Below are 24,990 nucleotides of genomic sequence, written 5' to 3'. Positions count from 1 at the left end.
TTTGAAGATAAAAACAGCTGATCTAAGAAATGAAAATAAGTGTATTCAGGTTAAAATTTAAACTAGTATGAAGACCTTGAAAATACTGCGAAGACCAGTCAAGTGTCCCAAACCTGATAAACAATAAAAGTCAGTAAGAAGTTCAGAAAAAAAAGCATTACTTATATAAATTTATAAACCATTAAAATGTTACTGGAAACATCCTAAATGTCCATCAATATATGAATGGATAAACAAAATGTGGCATACACGTATCATGAATTATTACCCAACCATAAAAAGGACCATTTTTCAACCATTAAAAAAAAGAATTATGATCCTTTTTTTAAATCTTTATTTCCTTCTACTTTGGGTTCACTGCACACTTTGTTTTTAAAAAGATTTTATTTATTTTTATTGAAAGAATTTATTTATTTATTTTTAGACAGAGGGAAAGGGAAGGAGAAAGGGGGAAAGAAACATCAATGTGTGGTTGCCTCTTGCGAGCCCCCTACTGGGGACCGGGCCAACCCAGGATATGCCCTAGACTGGGAATTGAACCAGCAACCTTTGGTTCACAGGCCCACACTCAAAGCCACTGAGCCACACCAGCTAGGGCAGGACTGAAATTCTTATACATGCTACATGAATGAATTTGAAAACATTATGCTAAATGAAATAAGCCAAACGCGAAAGAAAAATTTGTTCCACCCCTTCCAACATAACAGGCACACTGAGTGAGACAAAGAAAAATGGCTCAAATGAAATAACAGCTCAAAACTCCAAAAATAGAACTAAGCGATGAACTGATAGCCAACCTATCAGATGCACCATTCAAAACACTGGTAATCTGGATGCTCACTGAATTGGTTGAGTATGGTCACAAAAATGGAGGAAAAGTGAAGGCTATGCAAAGTGAAATAAAGAAACATATACAGGGAACCAACAGTAAAGGGAAGGAAACCGGGATTCAGATCAATGATTTGGAGCAGAAGGAAGAGATAAACACTCAACCAGAACAGAACAAAGAAACAAGAATTCAAAAAAATGAGGAGAGGCTTAGGAATCTCTGGGAGGACAACTTTAAACATTCCAACATCCAAATCATAGGGCTGCCAGAAGAAGAGGAAGAAGAAATTGGAAACTTATTTGAACAAATAATGAAGGAAAACTTCCCCAATCTGGCCAAGGAGATAGACTTCCAGGAAGTCCAGGAAGCTCAGAGAGTCCCAAAGAGGTGGGACCCAAGGAAGCACACACTAAGGCACATCATAATAACATTACCCACGATTAAAGATAAGGAGAGAATCTTAAAAGCAGCAAGAGTAAAGGAGACAGTAACCTACAAAGGAGTTTCCATAAGACTATCAGCTAATTTCTCAAAAGAAACCTTGCAGGCAAGAAGGGGCTGGAAAGAAGTTTTCAAAGTCATGAAAGGCAAGGACCTACATCCAAGATTAGTCTATCCAGCAAAGGTATCATTTAGAATGGAAGGGCAGAAAAGTGCTTCCCAGACAAGGTCAAGTTTAAAGGAGTTCATCATCACCAAGCCCTTATTATATAAAATGTTAGAGATTTATCTAAGAAAAAGATGAAGACCAGAAATTATGAACAGTAAAATCATAACAAACTCACAACTATCAACGACTGAACTTAAAACAAAACAAACTAAGCAAACAACTAGAACAGGAACAGAATCACAGAAATGGGGACCAGAGGGGAGGGGGTGGGGGGAGCATGGGGAAAAGTATAGGGAATGAGCAGCATAAATAGTAGGAACAAAATAGGCAGAGGGAGATTAATAATAATATAGGAAATGGAGAAGCCAAAGAACTTCTATGTACTACCCATAGACATGAACTAAGGAGGTTGGGGGGAGGGCAGTGCAGGGGGGAGGGGAATAAAGGGGAGAAAAAAATGGGGCAACTGTAATAGCATAATCAATAAAATATATATTAAAAATAAAAGACAACTAATCTATATTTTGTTATGGCAGTCCAAGACAGATTTTAGTACTGAGAAGTGAAGTACTGCTATTACAAACACCTAAAAGTTGGAAGAGGTATTAGAGCTGAGTAATGGGTGGAGGCTGGAAGAGTTTGGAGATGCATGTTAGAAATGTAGATGTTAAGAGAAATTTTGGTGAGTTCTCAGACGGAAAGGGGGAACATGCTAATGGGAACTGGCAGAAAGGTGATCCTTGTTATTAAAGTGGCAAAGAACTGGGCTGAACTGTTTTCTAGTCTTTTATGGAAGACAGAACTTGTGAGTGATGAAACTAGATATTCAACTGAGGTTTCTAAACAAAGTACTGAAGGACTGGCTTGGTTCCTCCTGACTACTTATAGTAAAATGCAAAAGGAGGTGTGAATTGAGAAAAGATTTTTTAAACAAAATGGAAAAATTTCAGCCTATTCATACAATTTCAGCAAAAAATTAGATACCATATTCTGAAGAGAACGTCACACGTATGGCTGGACCACCACTCTATAGTTTATGGAATAATATGAGCAGAAAGATTGCCAGTTTGAAAACTGAAGTAGACAGAGATAGGACAAACTGAAGAAAGGCTGTTGGACTTCTTAGATCTGACAGGACTGTAGAGATATTTAGTTGCAAACATAAGCTATTCTTCAAGAAGGAAAAATGACCCAAAGGCAATTCAAAAAATCATCAGAGCTACTGCCTCAGTTTCAAGAGGCCACACAGCCTCTGCCAGAGGTTTCAGGGCTAGGCCTCCCGGCAGAGCCTTAGGAAACCCCAGCCTAAAGCTGTGGCGTTGATGCTGCCACCCATTGGAACTGGAAGGCAGAATATTAAACCAAAGAGCATTATTGTTGAGCCTTAAGATCTAATAAAATTTTGCCTTGTTAGATTTTGAACTTACTTGGAACCCATCACCCCTTTCTTCTTTCTGATTTCTCCCTTTTAGAAGGGGACCGTCTACTCTATGCTTCTCCCACCATTGTAGTTTGAAAACACTTGTCTGGTTTCACAAGTTCACATCTGGAGAGGAATTGTACCTTGAATCTCAGTCATTATCTGACTTGGAGGATACTTAAAATGAGTCTTTGGACTTTGGAATGAATTGAGTTTTGGAATGGTTGGGATGGAATGTGTATTTTGCATGTGAGGACATGAATTTTGAGGGCCAGGACCAGAATGCTCTGGACTGTATTGTGTCCTCCCAAAATCCCTCTGTTGAAACTCTAACCTCAAATATGACTGTATCTGGATAGGGCAGGGCTTTTAGGAGGTAACGTTGAATAAGATCATATGGTGGAGTCCTAAACTGATAGGATTGGTGAATTTGTAAGATGATGGAGAAAAATCTCTGTCCATGAGCATTCACCAAGGTCTCACGAGCACCCAAAGAGAAGGCAGCTGTCTACGAGGAAGAGAGTTCTCACCAGAACCAGACCATGATGGCAGGCATGCTGATTTCAGACTTCTAGGCTCTAATACTGTGAGAAAATTCTGTTTTAATTCTATGCATTTTTATTACTGCAACCCAAGCAAACTAAGATTTGATTGTTGTTATAACTAAAACATAAGTATCTTTCCAGTAATAGCAACAAGAATTGCAAACAAATACATTGGACTTCATCTATACCCAGGGTCCAATAGTTTTTAAAAATTCTTTATGAGATCCTACCATACATAATGCCTGGTAAAACTGATACTCATCAGTTACAACCCATACCCTCAAATTTATGATTAGAGCAAACTGAATATAAAATGATGAGTACTTTTTTATAACTGTACTAATTATAACAACATACGCATTAAAACCCTAACAAATAAGTTACAGCAACCCTACATTAATCACTTAAAATTGGTGTTATATAATTAGGATAACTATATGCCTGATTTGCTCAGAAGAATCCTGGTTTATGTCCACTGCCGTGGCGTAATTGTTAGCAATGCCTACTTTCTCAAGAAGTCCTGAAAAACTGTGGTTATTTCTATGCATAGTCAATTACATAGTAATTATATGCATATTTTGAATTTTATAAATTTAGTGTTCAGTCTGGGGCAGAAAATATGGTTATCATAGTATATAATAATTACTTAAATAATTTTCTTCCACCAGGAACCAAAGTAAATTTTGTATATGAATTAAGGAATACTAAGAAGAACCAGGTGCTGAAACTTTTTTAGATTATTATTTTTAAAGATTTTATTAATTTATTTTTCGAGAGAGGGAAAGAGGGAGAGAAACATCAATGTGTGGTTACCTCTCATGCCCCGCACTGGGGACCTGGCCCTCAACCCAGGCATGTGCCCTGGCTGGCAATCTGACAACCCTTTAGTTCACAGCTGGCACTCAATCCACTGAGCCACACCAGCCAGAACCATTTTTAGATTACTTTTAAACCACTCAATCCAAATTTTTAATTTATTTAAGCAGTGTTGAGATTATTCAAAAGAAAATGTAGATATACCTAGAATTCTAGAATGAATAACACTGTTTTTCAAAAATGTAAAAATAATTACCTGTGAGCTTACTGACTTGACTAGTCTGGAAGATATATGTCTCAATTTCTAAATGAAATAACAGTTCCAAAGTCCTTCTTCTAACATTAGAAAATAAATTAAAAATAGCCCTGGTCGGGTGGCTCCATTGTTTGGAGCATCATCCTGTACACCAAAAGGTTGTGGGATTGATCCCATCAGGGCATGTGTGGGAGGCAACCAATCAGTATCTTTCTCTCACATCATTGTTTTTCTCTCCCTTTCTCCCTATAAAATCAATAAATATATCCTCAGGTAAGAATTTTTTTAAATACTAAAAAAAATTATAAATAAACAAATGGTTTAGATTTTAGAATTGAGGTCACTAAAATCAGATTGGTCATCTAAATGTGTATCCTACCCATAAAACTGCATATAATGATATGCTGACTCAGTGTGCTAGATTTCCTTTATAACAATAAAATGGGTCATTTAAAAATTATCAAAGCTACATTTAAGGAGAACACAAAAGGAATGTAAAAAAACCCACAAACTTTTCCTAGGCAATTAGCAGAGAGAAAAAAACAGCCTGATTGGTCACATGAGATCAGCTTTCCACATTTGCAAAATTTAATACCTATATCATCCTTACTGAATGTTACTAAAAATTAAAACAGAACACTGCTTTTGAAGAACCTTCAGATAATCATATTAAGTATATATATAGTTCATTTGTGATATTCCTGATTCATTTATGCCATCATGTGTATTTATATTTTAAATAAATGAGTCTACTACTTGTATATATTGCATCTCACAGAATCAATACATATCGAGGTATGTCCACAAAGTACCCAGCCACACACTATGAAAATAGACACATTTATTGAAGATACAAGAAACATTGTACACAGGAAAATTGATGCCTCAGTCCCTGTCAAAGTAGGCACCTTGGGACCTCACATAGCTCTCCCAGCATCTCTTCCACTGTTCAAAACACTCCACAAAATCCTTTGTTGGAATCGACCTCAACTGCCCCATCATATTTTCCTGAATCTCATCAACAGTCTGAAATCTCTTCCCTTTCAAAGGTGATTTTAGTTTTGGGAAAATCCAGAAGTTGCAGGGCACTAAATCTGGGCTGTAGGGAGGCTGAGTCACCTAGATCACCCGTCTTCGTGGACTGCATCCCCTACACACTCAACATTCTCAGGTGTTCTTCTGGTTGCAGGCTTCCAGAACGTGGATCACTTTCAACAGATTCTCGACCAACTTTGAAGCATTTGTGCCACACTTTTACTTGCACTGCACTCATTGCATCATCCCCGAAAGCCTTCTGAACCATCCAAGTAGTTTCCGCAGAAGAATGTTCAAGCTTAATACAAAATTTGATGCAGATCTGTTGCTCTACTCATTCAGTTATTTTTAATGCAACAGCCATGCTGTACACACGCTCAGTCAATGGCATCTACTGCCCTCACTGACTAGTACACTGAAGTTGTCATTGTTCACATATGCTCATTCCAGTCCACTCTCCTTGGCTGCCAGGTTACAAGGATGTCATGCAAACCATTCTCATTAGATTAACAATGGGACTTTTTTTCGGATAGACCTCATACATATTCTCTCTCTCTCTCTCTCTCTCTCTCAGACTAGTATTTGGATTCCTGTTCTTCCTCTGATTCTCGTGACCGTTTCCGAGAATTCAATGAATCTTCTGTTTGCACTGAAGATGCAGGGGTAACAACAGCATCTCTAAATCCCTGATGCTGCAAGATGAAAAAATATGCAAGTATGCTTTAAGAACATCTAAAATGATTGGTCTTCTGAACATTTTAAGTAATTGATAAGAGAGCTACTTTATTCTTGGAATAGAAGTTATCAACCACTGTGAAGGAAGAGGATAAATGTCCAAGCCAAGGCTGTACTAAAGCATTTTATATTTACAGTATTTTATGTTTATTTATACATACACATACACACAGAAATAACATCGCATTATAAATATGTTCTCTAAAAGAAAACCCTAACAAACTTCATGGTGACACTACTGGAATAGGTGACAGGAAATAACATGTAATAATTACCTAGGTGTTTCACAAACTTATTTTCGCAATTAAATAATTTAAATTAAAGTTTTCCAATTAGAATACTTCGAATGTACCTAGGCAGAGCAAAGACTAAGTAGATAGTTCAGTTTCAGAATCTGTTTCTGTCCTTAAAATACGAGATGCCAAAAATATATTTGGCTAAAAACTATTAATAAATATGCTATTTCAGTCAAAAATGTATGTTCTATGATGTACAGTTATAGGAAAATTAACATTTTAAAGTGGGATATATTTGGTGGCTATGACAGAACTCTAATATCTACTGACCAAAATGAGTATGATTGGTAGTTTGTCTCATGAAAATCTTTAACTTTCATCTTAAAAATATTTAATACCCTGCCCTGACTGGTGTGGCTTAGTGGATTGAGTGCTGGCCTGCAAACCAAAGGGTCACCGGTTTGATTTCCAGTTAGGGCACATGCCTGGGTTGCCGGCCAGGTCCCCATTAGGGGGCACATAAGAATCACACATTGATGTTTCCCTCTCTCTTTCTCTCTGCCTTCCCCATTCTCTGAAAATAAATAAAATCTTTAAAAAAGAAATATTCAATATCCTGATTTTACTCATGGCATGGAACACACTACCCTACAAATAACTATTTCCTCAGTTCTTAAAAATACATTTCAGTCCAACTGTGACTAGTATAGTGTGTGTGTGGGGGGGGTGATATTTTGGGGGATAATTCTAAGTATCAAAAGCTGTCCTCAAATTGGTTTGCTGCCTACAGAAGTTAACAGAAGCAATTTATAAATACTTTCTTTAGATAATTATTGCCCACCAACACCAAAATCACACTCTAATCAAGTAATACTGACTGTGATTTGAAACAGTACTGTAGATTCCTTCTGGCTTGGTGATTTGTACAATGTTGCCAACCTGCTTAGAGAAAAAAAAATATACACAAATGCATGATCTTAATAAATTAGTTCAGATAATCATTTGATAATATAAATTTATAGTTTTTTAATATAATTCTATTATTTTGTTCTAAGGACACAGAAAGCAAAAAAAAAAGCAGAAGTACTCCTTTCAAACATTAGCTACATGTATGCATGCAACGATTATTACATATATTAACAAAAGACTTAATTATATAAGTGAAATTTTAAAGCAACCTAAAAGTCCAATGATTGATTCAAATAAAGCAGCAATTTTCGATCAGTGTGCCACAGAATTTTTAAAACATGTAATACCTCTTTATTTAGTCAGGGGCACTGACTTCTTTTCCCTTAGACTGCCAAATAAATAACAACAGCCAATACAACAATAGCCATCTGGTGTGAATGAATCAAAAGTATACCTCTTTTTTTCATCAGATCAGCAAAAAATGTATTTTGATGTTGCAGAATTTTAGTAATTAGTTTATGTGTGACATGAGCTGAAAAAGGTTGAAAATTGATGAAATAAACTTTTGTACATGACAAGATACTATTTATGCTTAAAAAAATATAGTGCACGAAAATACTTAGATAGGAAAATAATAATAATATAAAAGTTATGCTGTATGATCCCACATTAATGAATATGCATATACACATACGTAGAAAAATTACTAGAAGACTAGAATACAAAAGTCATATTATTTTAAGTTAAAAGGGTTTTTTTTTGTTTATTCTTCAAACTTTCTGCAGTATTGGTGGTTTTTTGAGGGTGTTGTAAGTATTAAGACAATTTCTTCAGATATATATAAGGAACATACACTCATAATATACTAATACAAATAAGCTAGCAAGACACATTCTTTCAAAATAATTATGTCCAGAAATATCACTGTCATGACAGAACAAGATCGTTTAGGCAGGATTTCATTATGTACTCAACAAAGTAAATAACATAAAACTAAAGCTGAAAGGAGTTGAAAAATAAAATTCTAAGCTCTTACTTTGCTCAAATACTGTAAGAGCAACAAATATAAGCAAAAACTTTTAAAGTGCCTTTTAAAATTACATTTAAAAGTGATATCACTTACTCACAATAGCCAAAAGCTAGAAGCAATCCAAGTGTCTTAACAGATGAATGTATAAATAAAATGTGACATATACATAGAATGGAATATTATTCAGTCTTAGAAAGGAAAGACATTTTAGTGCAGGTTACAGTAAATCTTGAAGACATTGTGCTAAGTGAAATAACTTCAATCGCAATAGGACAAATTTTGTATGACTCCACTTATTTGAGGTACCTAGAGTAGTCAAATTCATAGAGACAGAAGTAGAATGGTATCAGAAGTAGAATGGTGGTTGCTATGGGCTGTTGGGAGGGGAGAATGGAGAACTAGTGTTTAATGGGTACAAAGTTTCAGTGTAGGACAATGAAAAAGTTCTGGAGATGGATGGTGGTGGTGATTATGCAATAATGTGAATATACTTCATGTCTCTGAACTGTACATTTAAATGGTTAAAATGGTAAGGTTTATGCTATGTATACTTTACCACAATTTAAAAAAACTGATATAACTACACTTAGAGAAAAACAGTAAACTCTCAGAATTAAAAGGATCATTTATTTATATATAATATAATGTTGACTTGTTTTCAAAGACAACTCAAAAAGGACATCTTGGTTTATATTTATTAATTTTGATAGTGTCTCTCTACTCAGGCACAATTCAAAAGAGAAGCAGTCAGAGATCATGGTCCATTAGCTCAATGTTATAGGTTTGTACTTTCAAGGATGGAACAGCAGAATCCAAAATGTCATTTACTCTATAATTGTAACTGTAAGCATAAAAAAAATAACTGGTAAGTAATATATAAGAATAGTTGTGATAGGGAGTGAGTATAAATTTTTACAATGCTTTTAGAGTTGATATCCCATCTTTAATATAAGACAGAACCGAAAAATAGAAGCATCATCTATTTTAACCCACCTTATTAAAAGATCTCTCTTTGAGATTCAATATAACAAAAATTAGCTAACCTGAAAAATTAGTATCAAATGCCATGTTCAAAAAAGGACCTAGTTCTTCTGACTTTTCTAAAAATAAAAAAATAAATAAGCAAGCAAGCAAGCTTTAAAGAAGGATTTACCTGCTCATTAAGAACCCTAAAGTCAAATGCACATTAAGTGTTCAGGTTGAAAATCTTCCTTAAATTTCCATGTAAAAATAAAATTGTGTATTTTACATCTGCATCTCCGGAGATCATTTCAAACAACAACTTAAAACAAAGACTCACTTGGCTCATGGCCCCAACTGAAATGAAGCTTAACATATGGCTGAACTACATAGATTAGGTCAGAAGGAAACAAGGCAGAAGCACAATTTGTGCTCTGAAGCTGAGTACACATATGAAACACTATGCGGGGGTGTTGCAATATTACTCCACTTCTACCACCAGATCTTCTTGGCAAAGAGTGGTATAATTTTGAACAATCTCAGTCTCATATTATCATGAATATGTAAATTGAAGGAAAACCTGTACAATATACTGGATAGAGATAAAAGTATTTCTTTTAATAACTAAGAATGTTATTCCATTATTAGTCAAAGGGTAAAAATCAGTTGTTGGTGAAGGATGGGGACTGGGTCATGGGATAGGATACTTAAATTCAAATACACACATACATACACACAAATATATAGCTATACTAAAAACAAAGTTTTTAGTTTTCTGCTCAAACTGAAAATGTTCATTTTCATAACAGTTTTTCCCCAGTGTGAATTTCTATTTCCATTCTTTCAAGATAAACTAAAATTTAAAACACATACAAGATATCATGCAACTTTAATGACTTGAAGATAGCTGGTTTCAAACAATAAAAAAAAAAAAACCTTTTAATTCTATTAAATGAGGTCAACTTCTTCTGGGTATAATAAAGTGTGCACATTACTTATCACAGATCCATAGCCTGGGGAAAAAAACAGTTTGGAGAAAAAGGATTTTACCTTAAAAGAAGGATAAGAGCTATAACTTCAGATTTGCTGGAAATCAACACAATACTAGAATTACATTCTAGAAACAGCAATTATAGGAGAAAAAGAATGGACTCTATTAAATATAGTCAGCTATAAAATATGGATACTACTACCTATTTCATAGAGTTATTTGGAAAATAAAATGAAATTTTATACACACACAGTGCTCTTAGCATAATAAAAGGTAGTTAATAAATATTCAAGAATGATAACTATTAGCCCTGGCTAGTGTGGCTCAAGTGGATTGAGCACTGGCCTGTGAACCAAGGGATTGCCAGTTTGCTCCTGGTCAGGGCCCATGCGTGGGTTGCAGGATGGGTCTCTGGTTGGGGGTGTGTGAGAGAACCAAAGTCTCACAATGATGTTTCTCTCCTTCTCTTTCTTCCTCCTTCCCCTCCCTCTAAAAGTAAATAAATGAAAATCAAAAATCTTTAAAAAAAATGGTAGCTATTATTTACTAGTCAGTTAATCTCCTGGGCTTTGGTATTCTCACTGTTCATAACAGGTATAGATTCTTCAGAGTTATTGAAGGGATAATATAAAATGTTACATAAAGAAAATATAATATAAAATGTAACATAAAGTGCCCAGTTAAATACCTAGCACAAACAAGCACTCACTAAAATGAGAGCATGGGATAGAATAAAATGTTCATAGGACAGTTCTTTTAAATCTATTTACTGCTCTACATTATTCTCTAATTTCTTAGAAAAAACTAGTAAGCTGAAGTCATAAAATGGTTAACTCTTAAAAATTAAGCATGATTCTCTGACCTCATAGGTACCTAACTAATGCTAATGTAGAGAATTTGTAAAAGAAGCAAATTTGTCCTTCTGATCAATGCATAAAAAGATGAAACACCTTGCTCTGCTCCTATTATTTTCCTCATTTCTTCAATGTATTCCACCAGTGAATAGTTAATAGAACAACAGTAGAAAACTATTACTGTATACTAGCTCAAGGGAAATTCCTAAGATCATTAGTGGGATGCATTTTGCAGAAAATCTAAATCTGGGAAAGTATAACCAGTATGTTCAAAAGAATCATCTGAAGAAATTGCCAAATCTTTACAATTGGGTTTGTTACTAAGAAAAAAATTTTTTGTGAATCCACTGTACAGTGACTTATTTACAGAATTGGGGGATGGGAGTCAATTGTAAAGCACTATGTATTATAGAAAAAGAAAAGTCACCTGAGCTCTGGAAAAGCCATCTTTAAAAGAGACACAAACTGCATGAATTAGTTGCAAAAGACGTATGTGTGATTGGTTCTGCTATGAGCTCAGAGTCAGTAAAATCTAACTTGATGAGGCATGATTTTTTCATTTTGTAGAAGAACAAAGAAATGCAGACAAGAAAAAGACAATGTCACTGACCAGACCCAATATGTATTTAAGTAACCCCTTTTTCTATCGTTGCCCACACACTGTCTCAATTTCTCCCTTTTATTAGAGCATTTCAAAACCAAGTGCTCTAGGTTATACCAATTCATCTCAAAGCAGAGAGGCTGGCATAAGTCTGACATTTCTAGAAGTGTAGAAGAAAAGATTCTGCAGCTTTCAATTGCCTATTTTAAAGAAAATAAAAGCTCGTTTGTTCACTTGCTCAGCAGCTTTAAAAACAAATACAAAGGTTTCATGCTGTCATAGTTTTATTTTAAAAAACAATACCAGTGAAAGTCAGGTGAGTGGATAACAAATGCAAGATAGAAAAATACAAGAGAAAACAAAAGTAGACATAATTTCATACAAGAAATATATTAAGCAACTAGGAAGAACCAACCTATTTTCCATATAAATTAGTGCTAAAGCTAACCTTTAGTCCTGATTTTATTTTCCTTTCAACCCCTTCCAGGAACAGAGTACCCACCTCCTTCTGCATGGCTAATAAATGGTATTTGATTTTCTAAGAGCTTTAGAAGGTAGCATTCCTTGGACACCTACTCATTTCAGGTGCACCCCATCATTTAAATATTCCAAAGAATTTCCTATGTAGCTAAACGTGCAGATAAAAGCATGCTTCTATGTTTGCACTATAGATTTTATCCACTGGACTATTAGAAACTGGTAAGTGTGCAGTATTATTAACCCAATATTCAGAATTATTAACTTGTTTCTACACTGACCTTTGCTTTTGATCCCAATGAAAGATCAGCCGTATTGTCGCAGCATGTCCCCAACTTTCCCCTGAGGGAAAAAGAACATAATAATTACATGTTGCCTTACTGACTAGGTTGTAAGTCTCTCAGAATGCATCAGATCACATACAGTTTTACTTTTCTTAATTTAACATAACAAGAGTATACTTGGTTTTTAGAAACTTGGTATGTGGATAACATCCTGAAATTAATGGATTTTTACATATCTAAGGCAATACTGAAGATCAGTATCTTCTATTTGCTTTTAGAAAACTTTATAGTTTAACATATTTGTCAATCTTCCATCTATCAGGACTACTAACATATTTCTATCAGATAAAAAGCAAGAACTCTGACAGAATATTCTTAAAGATTTTAGTTGAAATAAATCTTGAAACATTGTATTCTAACAAAACCATGACTGAGTTTAGGAACAAAATCATAAATTTATTCACTGTAGTATAATTTGTATTTGAATCACCCTTCCTCCTGCCTAAGACAGTGAGCTTTCTGAAGGTACGAATCATCATATGAGCATTATATGCTCAGTACCTGACCCAGCAGTTGCTATATTGTAAATGCTGAACTAATGTTTAACTGAAAGGATGAGTCAGTATCTAAGTGCACAGTGTTCCATGCTATGATTTATCAGTGAATAAGACACATAAACTCTGTTTTCATGAAGTTTACAGTACTCAATAAGCATCAAATGAAAAGAGGGAGAGAAAATGTGTTTAACCAAAAATGTTTATCTGATTTATTACCCACCCAATGCTGGTATCAGAGAGGCCTCATTTCTATCAATCTTTGTTGTCATCTGATTAGTTAAAATTACCTACAAAACAAAGTGTGAGAAATTAGATGAGTCTCCTCTAAAATTTATCAAGTAAGTAGTATCCTGAATACAATCTAATTAAAAGACATATTTAGGTAATGAAAACTCTTCTAATAATTTTTTTAAAACTTACCCATAAAAACGAGTAGTTATCTGAAAACATGAGTCTACTGAACATAAAATAATTTTTTAACAGATAAGAACAAAGAAATTCTTATTATTAAAATGGAAGTATGGCCCGGACTGGGGCAGTTCAGTTGTCTGGGCGATGTCCCACAAAGCAAAGGTTGCCAGTTCCATCCCCAGTCAGGGCACATGCCTGGGTTGTGGGTCCAGTAGAGTTCGAGAGGCAACCAATTGATGTTTCTCTCTCACATCAATGCTCTTCTCCCTACTTTTCTGGAAGGAAGGGAGGAAGGGAGGGAGGGAGGGAGGGAATTTTTTTAGTGGAAGAATAAAAATATAATAGATAACACATAAAGGTTTAAAGAGACCATGCACAGAAACTTTACACCTGGGAGAATCAGAAAAATCCTCACTTTTAAAATTGTTTTGTATAAGCCAATAGGAACCACCAGTCCAACAGCAGCTACATCAGTAGTGGTAATAAACATTTTTCAGCACTTAATACATGCCAGAAACTATGCTAAGTGCTTTACCTTCATTGTCTTGGCTAATCTCCACAGTTACTCTATGAATGAAGTATTATTACTGCTATAATTCCAGTCTAACACATGAGAAAACAAAAGCTTAGAAAGACTGAATCTGTGTTCTTTAGCACTGTTGTCTCTCTGGAATATATTTATTCAAAAGGATATATTCAAGGATTCTCCTCTTTGCAGAAATCCTTGATAAATAATTCAATACTTATATTTTAGGGAAGAAACAAATACAGAATTATGATTTATGATTTTACAGAAGTAAAAAAGAAACTAAGGCAAGGAATTATGAGAAGAGAGCAAAAATCAAAGAATGTACAGTATAAGTAGAACTAGGAAAAAATGAAACCCAGTAATCAGGTCAAATGGCCCAAAATTATGACTATGTTAGTCTGCTGATAATAGATACAGGTGTGCTTTAATTACAGATGCTCTAAAGAGGCTAAAAATATTGCTAATTCTTTTGGATTAAATAGTGGCCTATAGAAAAGATCCCATGTTTTGACAGTAGTAATTTTAAACTTGAGAAAACAAAAGTGTTTAAGGCTGACCTAATACAGTAAAAGTTAGATTATCTGGCAGTGTTTTATCCAAAATTCTCCAGACATCATTGTTTTAAATATTCTTCCAATACAGATCTTCCCTCCAGATATTATTGCAAACTGTCACTGATAAAGAACTTCTATGAAAAGCAATGAGAAAAGGTATCTACTTTGAAAGCCATCCGTTTCACAAGGAAATTGAGAAAGAAAAGACTATTCATCTATTCCCACCACAGTGGTAACATCCTAAAATTTTTATTTATCTACAAAGAATATGTGATCCATCTAGATCTCAATTATGCACCAACTGGATGACATGTCTTTCTTCTAGTTCCTCTCTCCTTAAGTGTTATAGTGGCTTCCCCATGTGTTACCTCAGGCCAGGAATCTTAGGACAAGCTAAGAAGGAATTTAAATTGGTAATTAACTGAAATATATGACTGACTGGCATCCCCAACATGTTGAATAATATAAATACCCTTTATTGTACATACTACCAAGTGTTTAAGTTGTAGCAATTGAGAGATAATTACTTATACTAACACTTTCTTGTTAGAGGTGCACTATCCAATTCTGCAGCCATTAGCCACAAATAGCTTTTTAAAATTAAATTATAAAACTAAAAATTCAGTTTCTCACTACTAGCCATATTTCAGCTGCTCAAGAGCCACATAACGACTGTATTAAACTGAGCATTCTCTTCTTTGCAGAAAGTTGTATCAGACAGGTTTAGGGAGTAGTTTATCCATATCTTGAGGAAAATGTAAATAAACATACTGCTTACCATCTGTTCAATATCCCCAAATTAGAATTTGCACTGTTAGCAAATATTTATAAAATTACACTACTTCTGCAAAAATGTTGGGTTTACCAGGAACCAAATGAAAATTATTGGGTAATTACTCTAAGCGTCTACAGAATGAGTCTTTAAAATAGTGAAGAAACAATCACTTTGAAATTAACTTTATTGCTTTAAAAATACTCTGCCACCCAAAGGTCCATCATTGATGAACAGATTAACAAATGTAGAATATTGAGAAAATACAAAAGTATTTGGTCATAAAAAGGGAACTGATACGTGCCACATATGGATGAATCTTGAAAACATTATGCTAAATAAAAGAAGCCAGACATGAAAGACCACATATTGCATTATTCCATCTGTAGAAAATATCCAGAAAAGACAAATCCATAGAGACAAAAAGCGGACAGGGAATATTAATATGGTCAATTAATATTCAACAAAGGGGGCAGAAGCATAAAATGGAATAAAATTAGCGTCTTCAACAAATGGTTTTGGGAGAGCTGGACAGCTACATGCAAAAAATTGAAATTCGACCACCAACTTACACCATACACAAAAATAAACTCAAGGCGAATAAAAGACTTAAATGTAAGTTGTGACACCATAAAAGTCCTAGAGGAGAACATAGGCAGGAAACTCTCAGATATTCCACGCAGCAATATTTTCACCAATGTGTCCCCTAGAACAAGGGAGATAAAGGAGAGAATAAACAAATGGGACTTCATCAAAGAAAGACGCTTCTGCACAACTAAAGAAAACATCAGCAAAATGAACAGAGAACCAACCATATGGGAAAATATATTTGCCAATGATATATTGGACAGAGGTTTTATCTCCAAAATATATAAAGAACTCACATGACTCCACTCCAGAAGAGAAACAATCCAGTTAAAAAATGGGCAAAGGACCTGAAGAGACACTTCTCCAAGAAGGATATACAGAGGTCACAGAGACATATGAAAAGATGCTCAGCATCACCAGCCATCAGAGAGATGCAAATTAAAACCACAATGAGATACCACTTCACATTGGTCAGAATGGCCATCATAAACAAATCAACAAACAGTAAGTGCTGGCGAGGTTGTGGAGAAAAGGGAAGCCTAGTACACTGTTGGTGGGAATGTAGACTGGTGCAGCCACTATGGAAAACAGTTTGGAATTTCCTTAAAAAGCTAAAAATTGAACTGCCTTTTGACCCAGCGACTCCACTGCTGGGATTATACCCTAAGAATCCCAAAACACAAATTCAAAAGAACCTATACACCCCAATATTCACAGGAGCACAAAATAGCCAAGTGCTGGAAGCAACCTAAGTGCCCATCAAGAAATGAGTGGATCAAAAAACTATGGTATATTTACACAATGGAATACTACAAAGCAGAAAGAAAGAGCTACTACCCTTCTCAACAGCATGGAGGGAACTGGAGAACATTATGCTAAATGAATTAAGACAAATACCATATGATCTCACCTATAAGTGGAACCTAATCAACAAAACAAACTAGCAAGGAAAATATAACCAGCAATATTGAAAGAAAAAAGAAACCAACAGTAACAAGAGGGAATGAGGGAGGGGGATAACAAGGAAAAAACAGGGAAGGGTCAAATCAAGGAACATGTATAAAGGACCCATGGACAAAGCCAGAGAGCAGAAGGATTGAGGGTGGGTGAGGCAGGGGAAAGTGGTGGCAGGAAAATGGAGACAAGTGTATTTGAACAACAAAAAAAAAGTTAAAAAAAATAATAAAAAGTTAAAAAAAAAACAGACAGGGAGAGTGCAATGGGGAGTGACAGCTAATGGGAAAGGGATTCCTTTTGGAGATGATGGAAATGTTCTAAAATCAGATAATAGTGATATTTGCACAACTCTGGATATACCAAAAACCACTGAACTCTACACTTTAAAAGGGTGAGTTTTATGGTATGTTAATTATCTGAATAAAATTGTCAAGCATTTCGGCTACTAATCAAATAAATGCATCTCTAAAAGGACTCCCTCCACATCACTTTGGCAAAAATTTACAAGAATCAAAGTTGGTAAAGACTTGGAAAAAACAAGAATTCCCATTCATTGCTATTGAAAACATACTTTGGAACATGCTTTTTGAGGGTAATTTGACAATATATAACAAAATATTTAAAATAGAGCTATCCCTTTGACTTTTTCAGAAATAACTGGTAGAATGGACAAAGAAGTATATATAAAGTTATTGATCACTGTTTTTTTATTTTTATTTTTTAGGATTTTATTTACTTATTTTTAGAGAGAAGGGGTAAAAGGGAGAAAAAGAAGAGAAATATCAGTGTGTGAGAGAAAGATAGATTGGTTGCCTCCTGCACGCCCCCAACTGGGGACCTGGTCACAATGCAGGTATATGCCCTGCTGGGAATCAAATCAGGGATCCTTTGGATGGATGGCTGACACTCAATCCACTGAGGCACAGCAGCCAGGGCTGATTGCAGTGCTATAAATGGTGAAAAACTGGAGTTAACATAAAAGACAATCAATAAGGAAGTGTTTTTAAAAACTTCTACAATCATACAACAAAATACGATGTAGCTGTTAAGATAGTATATATGGAAAGATGTTCACAACATATTAAGTGAACAAAACAGTGCTTTGCATAATAGCATGTGTAATATGATCTTACTTTAAAAACATGTTTATTTATGCATAAAGTAAGTCTGGGAAAATCTGTATACCAAGCTCACCAAAAATCATCTCCAGATAATAGATAATTGCTTATTCTCTAAATTTTGTTGGTTAAGAACTTTTTACAGCAAGCACATAACTTAAAATTGTAAATTGTATTTATCATCATAGATCATATATGTTTCTATACCTGCTAATACCTCATGTTCCTGCTAATCAGGAAATGAAAAATCAAGCAAAGAAGAACTTTTAAAGTAAGAGAGGAAAGAATGTACTAAACCTCACAAAATCCTCTCTCCAGAAGTAACCACTGTTAATGCTCTGGTTCTTTTGATATTTTTCTTCATAGGTATAAATATAAATGCTCACATATAATTTTTATTTTTCTCAAAAGTGGACCTATGAAATATACTTTTATGCAACTTGAATTTTTTCACCTAATCATATATCTGAACATATCTTGTTCCACGTTAGTAGGCATACATTTACATTACTCTCCTTAAATACTGCATAGTAGTCTGTGTTATTGTTTGGACTACTTTTATTTAATTTTTTTTAAGCAGAAAAGATAAAGCTATTTCTGTTAAAAACAAAAACCTGAGGAATTAGTAGTCTTGAGTGCCCCCTACTGGGGGGCTCTTCATTGACACTAACAATGCATAAAATTACAAATAAATGGCAAGAAATAATTCAAAGACAGGACACTATGTTTTTCAGTACATGGCAAAAAAAATCTAATTACTCAAAAGAAAAAAATGTGTATCTTGAAATGATCTTATCAAGAAATTCTTTATGTACTTATGACATATTACAGACATGTGCTAAGGAGTCAGGATAAAGAAAATCGAGTTAAGCAGTTTAACCTCTCATCTCTCTCACAGACAAGTGCGTCGGTAGTGGGATAGGGTTGCAGAGTGGAAAGTGCTGGCAAACAGGCAGTGAAAAAGAAAAAGTTTTTACCTCCTTTTTGTCTCTTCACTTTTGAACTCATCTTTACCTCTCTCCTCATATTTCAAATCTAGAAGAGTTAACTCTACCTCCAAACATCTTGGCTGTTTACACTATGTAATTTTCCTATCCCTCTAAGTCGATGATTACATGCAGAGTTAAAGAATAATCAGAGTGTTGGAAGAGCTTACCTAAAACACATCAAGTATATTTAGATGAAGAAAACACTGTAATTACCAAAGGTGGCATTTCTTCATACGAGTCCATTTTTAAAATACAGCATCTTGATTATGCCTATTATTTTCCAGGAAAACTGATAACACTTATGACTGGAATTAATTTTTTATAATAACCAAACCAACACAAAGCTACATTTAAAACTGTCTATATTATTTGCTTTTATTCAGGCAAATTCTATTCCACTATTTCTAGAAATTAATATTTGAGACAATATTATTAATTTTATTATAAAATTATCTTGACTAATTATACTTACGGCTAATCTGTGATTATTTGCAAGGCTGATCATTTGCTGGGCTAGGCCATTTAGTAATCGGGTACGAAGGGATAGGTCATCAAGGTCATGACGAAAAGGAAAAGCAATGCCATCCACTATCACTAATCTAACCTAAATACAGAAGAGAGATTGTTTGGTATTAAAAATAAAATTGTATCAAAAAGCATAGCCCATTGCATTAAAAAAAAACAAAATCCAGTGTTCTATTTTCAACTCTACAAAGGCTTTATTTTGGATAATTATGTATCTATTCATCCAATGCTTTTTACACTAATCACCAAAGTTAAAACATACTCTGGTTTGATAATTTATCCCCTTAAAAAAGTAATTCTACAAAGTGAAAAACAAGCATTTACAATTTTCTTATCAGTTGCCACTATATGAGGGAGATCCTAAAAAATCTGGAATTATCTGCTGGAAGGGGGGTCCCTTGTAGGAGAGGCTTCCCCCACCAGGTGAGTGTTCTAGGAACCCATGTGTATCTGTGTACCAGCTGGTGTTGTTGTCAAAGGCTTTGTTCAGCTTCAGTGAATTTTTTTTTGAGACTCTTTCAGCACACTTGGCCCTTGTCACGATGGGTGATTTACAAGCACTGAATGTTCAGCAGTTTTTGACCAAAAACAGCAAGACTCCCCTACCCCACCCTCCCTATTCACCCAATCTTGCCCAAAACTGCATTTTTTGTGTGTGTTTCCCTGGAAGAAAAAGTCCTCAAAGGGAAATGTTTTGCCGAAGCGGAAGAGGTAAAACAAAAACAGCCAGAAGACCTAAAGGGCATCAAAAATGATGAGTTTTTTTGACAAGTTCAAAAACTGTTTTGAGCAGTAGAAAAAGCATCTGAATCAAATGGAGAGTACTTTGAAGATGACAAGTTTAAACATGTATGAATAAATACACAACTTTTTATAAGTAAATTCTTGGTTTTTTGGGGTCCCTATCAGTTGTACGTAAGTCTTTACAGGGATATTTTTACATTGATAAAAATCACTTTTGAAGATTTAGTGAAACAAATTTCCCAATTAAATATATCACTTTTACCTTCAGGATTCTTTTTATGTTAAAAACATCCTTCAAATATTAGATTATAATAGCTTCTTCAAAAGCTTGATTAATGGTATACTTTTTCCCCTTAATTTTATTTATTTTATTATTATTATTTTTTATCCTCACCCAAGCACATGCTTATTGATTTTTAGAGGGGGGAAGAGAAGGAGATAGAGAGGGAGAGAAACATCAACATGAGAGAGAAACATCAATCAGATGCCTCTCACAGGCACCCGGACCAGGACCAAGTCCGCAATGGAGGCATGTGCCCCAACTGGTAATCGAACCTGCACCTTTCAGTTCATGGGACCACGCTCCAACCAGCAGAGCCACATCAGCCAGGGCTCCCCTTAATTTAAATATACTATATGGCAAATAACCATTATAGAATTGTTAAAATAGAGAATTCAGTGTGAGGCAGAATTATAATCAAGAAAGTTTACTTATAGATGATAAATATTTTCATGACAGGTTCATTTCTAATATAATCTAAATAATGGCTCCTATAGTATAAACAAATGAAAAACTCCAAGATATTTTGATTTTTTTTTTCTATCTATTAAGGATTAGGCTAAGAAGAGGCATTTGTGAAATATGTGTAGGGTTTTTTTTAATTTTTTAAATTTATTAATTTTAGAAAGAGAAAAACAACAACACTGATTTGTATTTATGCATTCATTGTTCGCTTCTTGTATGTGCCCTGACCGGGGATTAAACCTGCAACCTTGGCATATCTGGACGGCACTCCAATCAACTGAGCTGCATGGCAAGAGCTGTAGGCCACTTTTATATCTTTTATTAGAGTATTCATTCCTTTATTCAGCAAATATTTATTGACCCATACTATATGCTAGTCACTGTTACAGGCATTGGGGAACAAAGCTTATATTCTAGTGGAGTAAGAGACAATTAACATGCAAACAAATATATAAATATAAGATAACTTCTGACAATGGTAAGAGCTATGAAGATACTAAAACTGACCCTGGCGAGGTAACTAAATAAGTTGGAGCACTGGCCCAAAGGGCTGCAAGTTCGATCCCCAGTCAGGGCACATGTACAGGATGCAGGTGTGATCCCTGGTCAGGGCATATACCTACGTTGAGGGTTTGATCCCCAGTTGGGACACGTACAGGAGGCAACTGATTGGTATTTCTCTCTGACATCAATATCTCTCCCCCACCCCTCCTCCTCTCTCTAAAAGCAATCCTTGGGCAAGGATCAAAATGAAAAAAAAAGATACGCCCTGACTGGTGTGGCTCAGTAGCAGGCTGGATGCTGTCCTGAAAACCAAAAGATTGTCAGTTCGATTCCCAGTCACGGCACATGCCTGGCTTGTGGACAGGAGGATCCCTAGTTGGGGGCAAGTGAGAGGCAACTAATTGATGTTTCTCACATCATTTCCCTCTCTCCCTCCCTTTCCCTCTCTCTAAAAATAAATTTTAAAAATCTTTAAAAAAGAAGATACTAAATCTGGGTGAAAATGGCAAAGAATAAGTAGGTAGTGGGAGAGAAGGAAGCTAACTTAGACTAGATGTAGGGGAAAACATCAGTGAGAAGTCAGGCAACAGAACTGCCTAGATAAGAACCTCCAGTAGGGAAAGACAATTCATGTATAAGGAGTAAGAAGGGCAGAGGCCCTAAGACACAAAGAAGTTTGGCATGTTTAAAGGCCAGAAATAAAGTAGTGAGAGGGACTGGTAGGAAATTATATCAGGAAAGTCCAGTCGTGAGCCAAAGCCAAATCCTACAGGCTACTGAGCCAACTGCTAAATTTTCAGAAATTTTGCAACTCAGTCATTAATACTGCCGTTTAAGAAAACTGTAAGTTTATGAGTAAATAAGTTATATTAATATATAAAGTAAAATATGGATAATAAATACTGAAGTTATTCCTTCTTAATTATTTTACATTTCACTGTTAGCCATGCTCTTAAGATTATTTGCACCTGGATGTGAGGGCAATTTGGCTGCAACATCTGTTACCCCACTGATTACCAGGGTTGATTTGGCTGATCTGGCTGGCTAGGCGGGTGTCCCCTTCCTCCCTCACCAATCCATATGCGTCCCTCCCAAAGCTGTGAGCTCAGTCAAAGAGGATGACCTTCCCAACTAGAAGAGAGGACCAGTCTTTGGTCAAGGGTATACAAGTAGGTATGTTCCCATGCTAGAACCTCCTAACAAGCTCTCAAGATTATTTGCACCTATTTTACCTTTTACTTTAAGACTTTATTTATTTACTTTTAGAGAGAGGGAAACATAATATGAGAGAGGAATATCAATAGGTTATAGTGGAACTACTGCATAATGATGTGCTACTGTACCTTGTTTCTTCTCTATTTCATATTCAATGACATCACATTGGTAGCTTGAAATCAGCCAAGACAAAAGGATCTTCTAACATGGAAATCAGCAAATAAATCAGCTACAGATCAGGGCTTGATTTGGCTTGCTAATTATCTAAACAGTTAATAAAGTAATGGGGAAAATGGCAAAATCAGACTGACCTTAAAAATGTGTTGTGTCTGTACCTATTACATTGTGAACTACACAAAAACTGAGAAAATATTCTTCTACTATTAGAAAACTAATGAATTTAGGTTTGACCATTAGCTCAAATCAACAGAAAAAATATTCCACAGGAAAACCATATTATTATAGGTTTTGACAGGGAACCCCAAATACCCAGGGCATTCTAGGACCTCTCTGCTCATGCCAGAGGAGCTGTAGATCCTAACCTCCAACAGACAAAAAAGAACAGACACAGCTATTTTTCCTCTCCAAAGTTCAGATTTAATTTACTTACTAAATTACAAAGATCTGGACCTTCCATTAAGTGGTAACTATTCACACTGACAGCTTTCCCAAAGTTCAGGATGGAAGTTATTACATATGCTCTGGTGAGTTTCCTTGATGTCTCAAAAGAGAGAATATACTGAGGGAGAGTATACTGAAGATGACAGAAAGCTGACGATTGACAGAGACTGAGTGAGTAGGATAAAATAGGGATTGTCATTTAACTCATAAAAGCTGAAACTGTAGTTACCAACTGTGGTGTCTTTAAGAAGAAAAATTAGGAGACCAGGAGAGAGTCATTATGTTCCAGAAACAGTTTGTGTAGTATACTAAATCCCTTCTCCCCAGCACTTCCCACCCTTTGTGCAACTATTAAAGAAGAAATTTGGGGTAAATGGATGATGGGATGACACTATTCGATATTCCTTGCAGTCTTATTATTCACTGATCCTAAGACTGGCTTGTAAGCAATGTGAGATCCTTCCCGTATCAGAGATCACAAATAATTATTCAAACTATGGAGAAACATAAAAACTGGAGGATGTACCAAAATATTGTAATGTTAGCAAAATAACCGTATTTTCCATTTTCATAAAATAAGGATTAATAAAAACCTCACAAGGAGAGACTGCAAGAACATATAAAGTCTACAAGAAGCATTTAAGAACATACTTCTGCGCTGGTCAGGTGGCTCAGTTGATTGGAGCATTACCCCACACACCAAGAGGTTGCAGGTTCAATCCCTGCTTAGGGCACATACCTCAGTTGTGGGTTAGATCCCTGGTCAGGGTGCATATAGGAGGCAACTGATCAATTATTCTCTCTCATATGAATCTGTCTCTCTTCCCTGCCCCTTCCTCTCTCTTTAAAATCAATAAACATATCCTCAAGCGAGGGTTAAAATAAAATAAAAATAATTTTTAAAAAAAGAATATTGCAATAGAGTAAAATCAGGCTGAACCACAATTACAACAAAGACAAGTGAAGCTTTATAGCCAGTAAGTAGGGTGAACTAGTCAGTTAATGGAAAATTACTAAGAGGAGACATCAAGGGTAGAAGGAGTCTTGCTCAAGGCAGGCCAAAGATGCATACACATCAAAGGTGGAAAATGAGGAACCTTAGTAGGGTAATTGGGTATTAAAGGTGGGTAATTCTCCCTAAACTAACCTAGAAGGATTCTTTACTACTGTACACTCATTTTTGTAGTAGCACTATACATAATAATGAACTGGGCGGGTAAGGTCAAAGACAGATTGGGGTCAAAGTTAAGGCCTATTCCAAAAGAGTGTTTCAGAGGAGGCTGACTAAAGTTTGGTCAAGGATCATCTTCGTTGTGTATAATGTCTGTCATAATTAAAAACACATATAACCTTTTTAAAATATTTATTTTTAATTCACCAAATTTAGGAGAAAGTAGGGGGAGGGAGGGAGAGACAGAAACATGTTTTGTTGCTCTACCCATTCATGTATCGATTGGTTGACTCTTTTAAAAATTACTATTGTAGTTTATTTATTTATTTTAGATTTTATTTATTTATTTTTAGAGAGAGGGGAAGAGAGTGAGAAAGAGGGGGAAAGAAATACGGATATATG

The 24,990-nt window shown here is 35.2% G+C and overlaps 1 protein-coding gene across 3 annotated transcripts in view; it reads right to left on the bottom strand.

Moving 5' to 3' along the window:
- Positions 1-6,063: 6,063 nt before the first annotated feature.
- RAD51C (RAD51 paralog C) overlaps positions 6,064-24,990 on the bottom strand; it is a 28,593-nt gene continuing 9,666 nt past the window's right edge. The window contains exons 5-9 of one of the 3 annotated variants that reach the window (XM_054585484.1): positions 19,536-19,667; positions 13,366-13,432; positions 12,586-12,646; positions 7,361-7,424; positions 6,064-6,203 (exon numbers count right to left, since the gene is read on the bottom strand). In XM_054585484.1, coding sequence (XP_054441459.1) covers positions 6,087-6,203; positions 7,361-7,424; positions 12,586-12,646; positions 13,366-13,432; positions 19,536-19,667 — 441 coding nt within the window. In that variant the 3' untranslated portion in view covers positions 6,064-6,086. The remainder of the gene's footprint in view (positions 6,204-7,360; positions 7,425-12,585; positions 12,647-13,365; positions 13,433-19,535; positions 19,668-24,990) is intronic. The other 2 variants (XM_054585485.1, XM_054585486.1) reach the window with 2 other exon arrangements.

The sequence above is a fragment of the Pteronotus mesoamericanus genome, unplaced genomic scaffold (assembly GCF_021234165.1).
Source record: "Pteronotus mesoamericanus isolate MK-2021 breed Mesoamerican mustached bat unplaced genomic scaffold, CSHL_Meso_final contig_84, whole genome shotgun sequence".
Classification (NCBI taxonomy): Eukaryota; Metazoa; Chordata; class Mammalia; order Chiroptera; family Mormoopidae; genus Pteronotus; species Pteronotus mesoamericanus.
The sequence above is the reverse complement of the archived record's forward strand: the minus strand, read 5'-3'. Positions and strand labels throughout refer to the sequence as shown.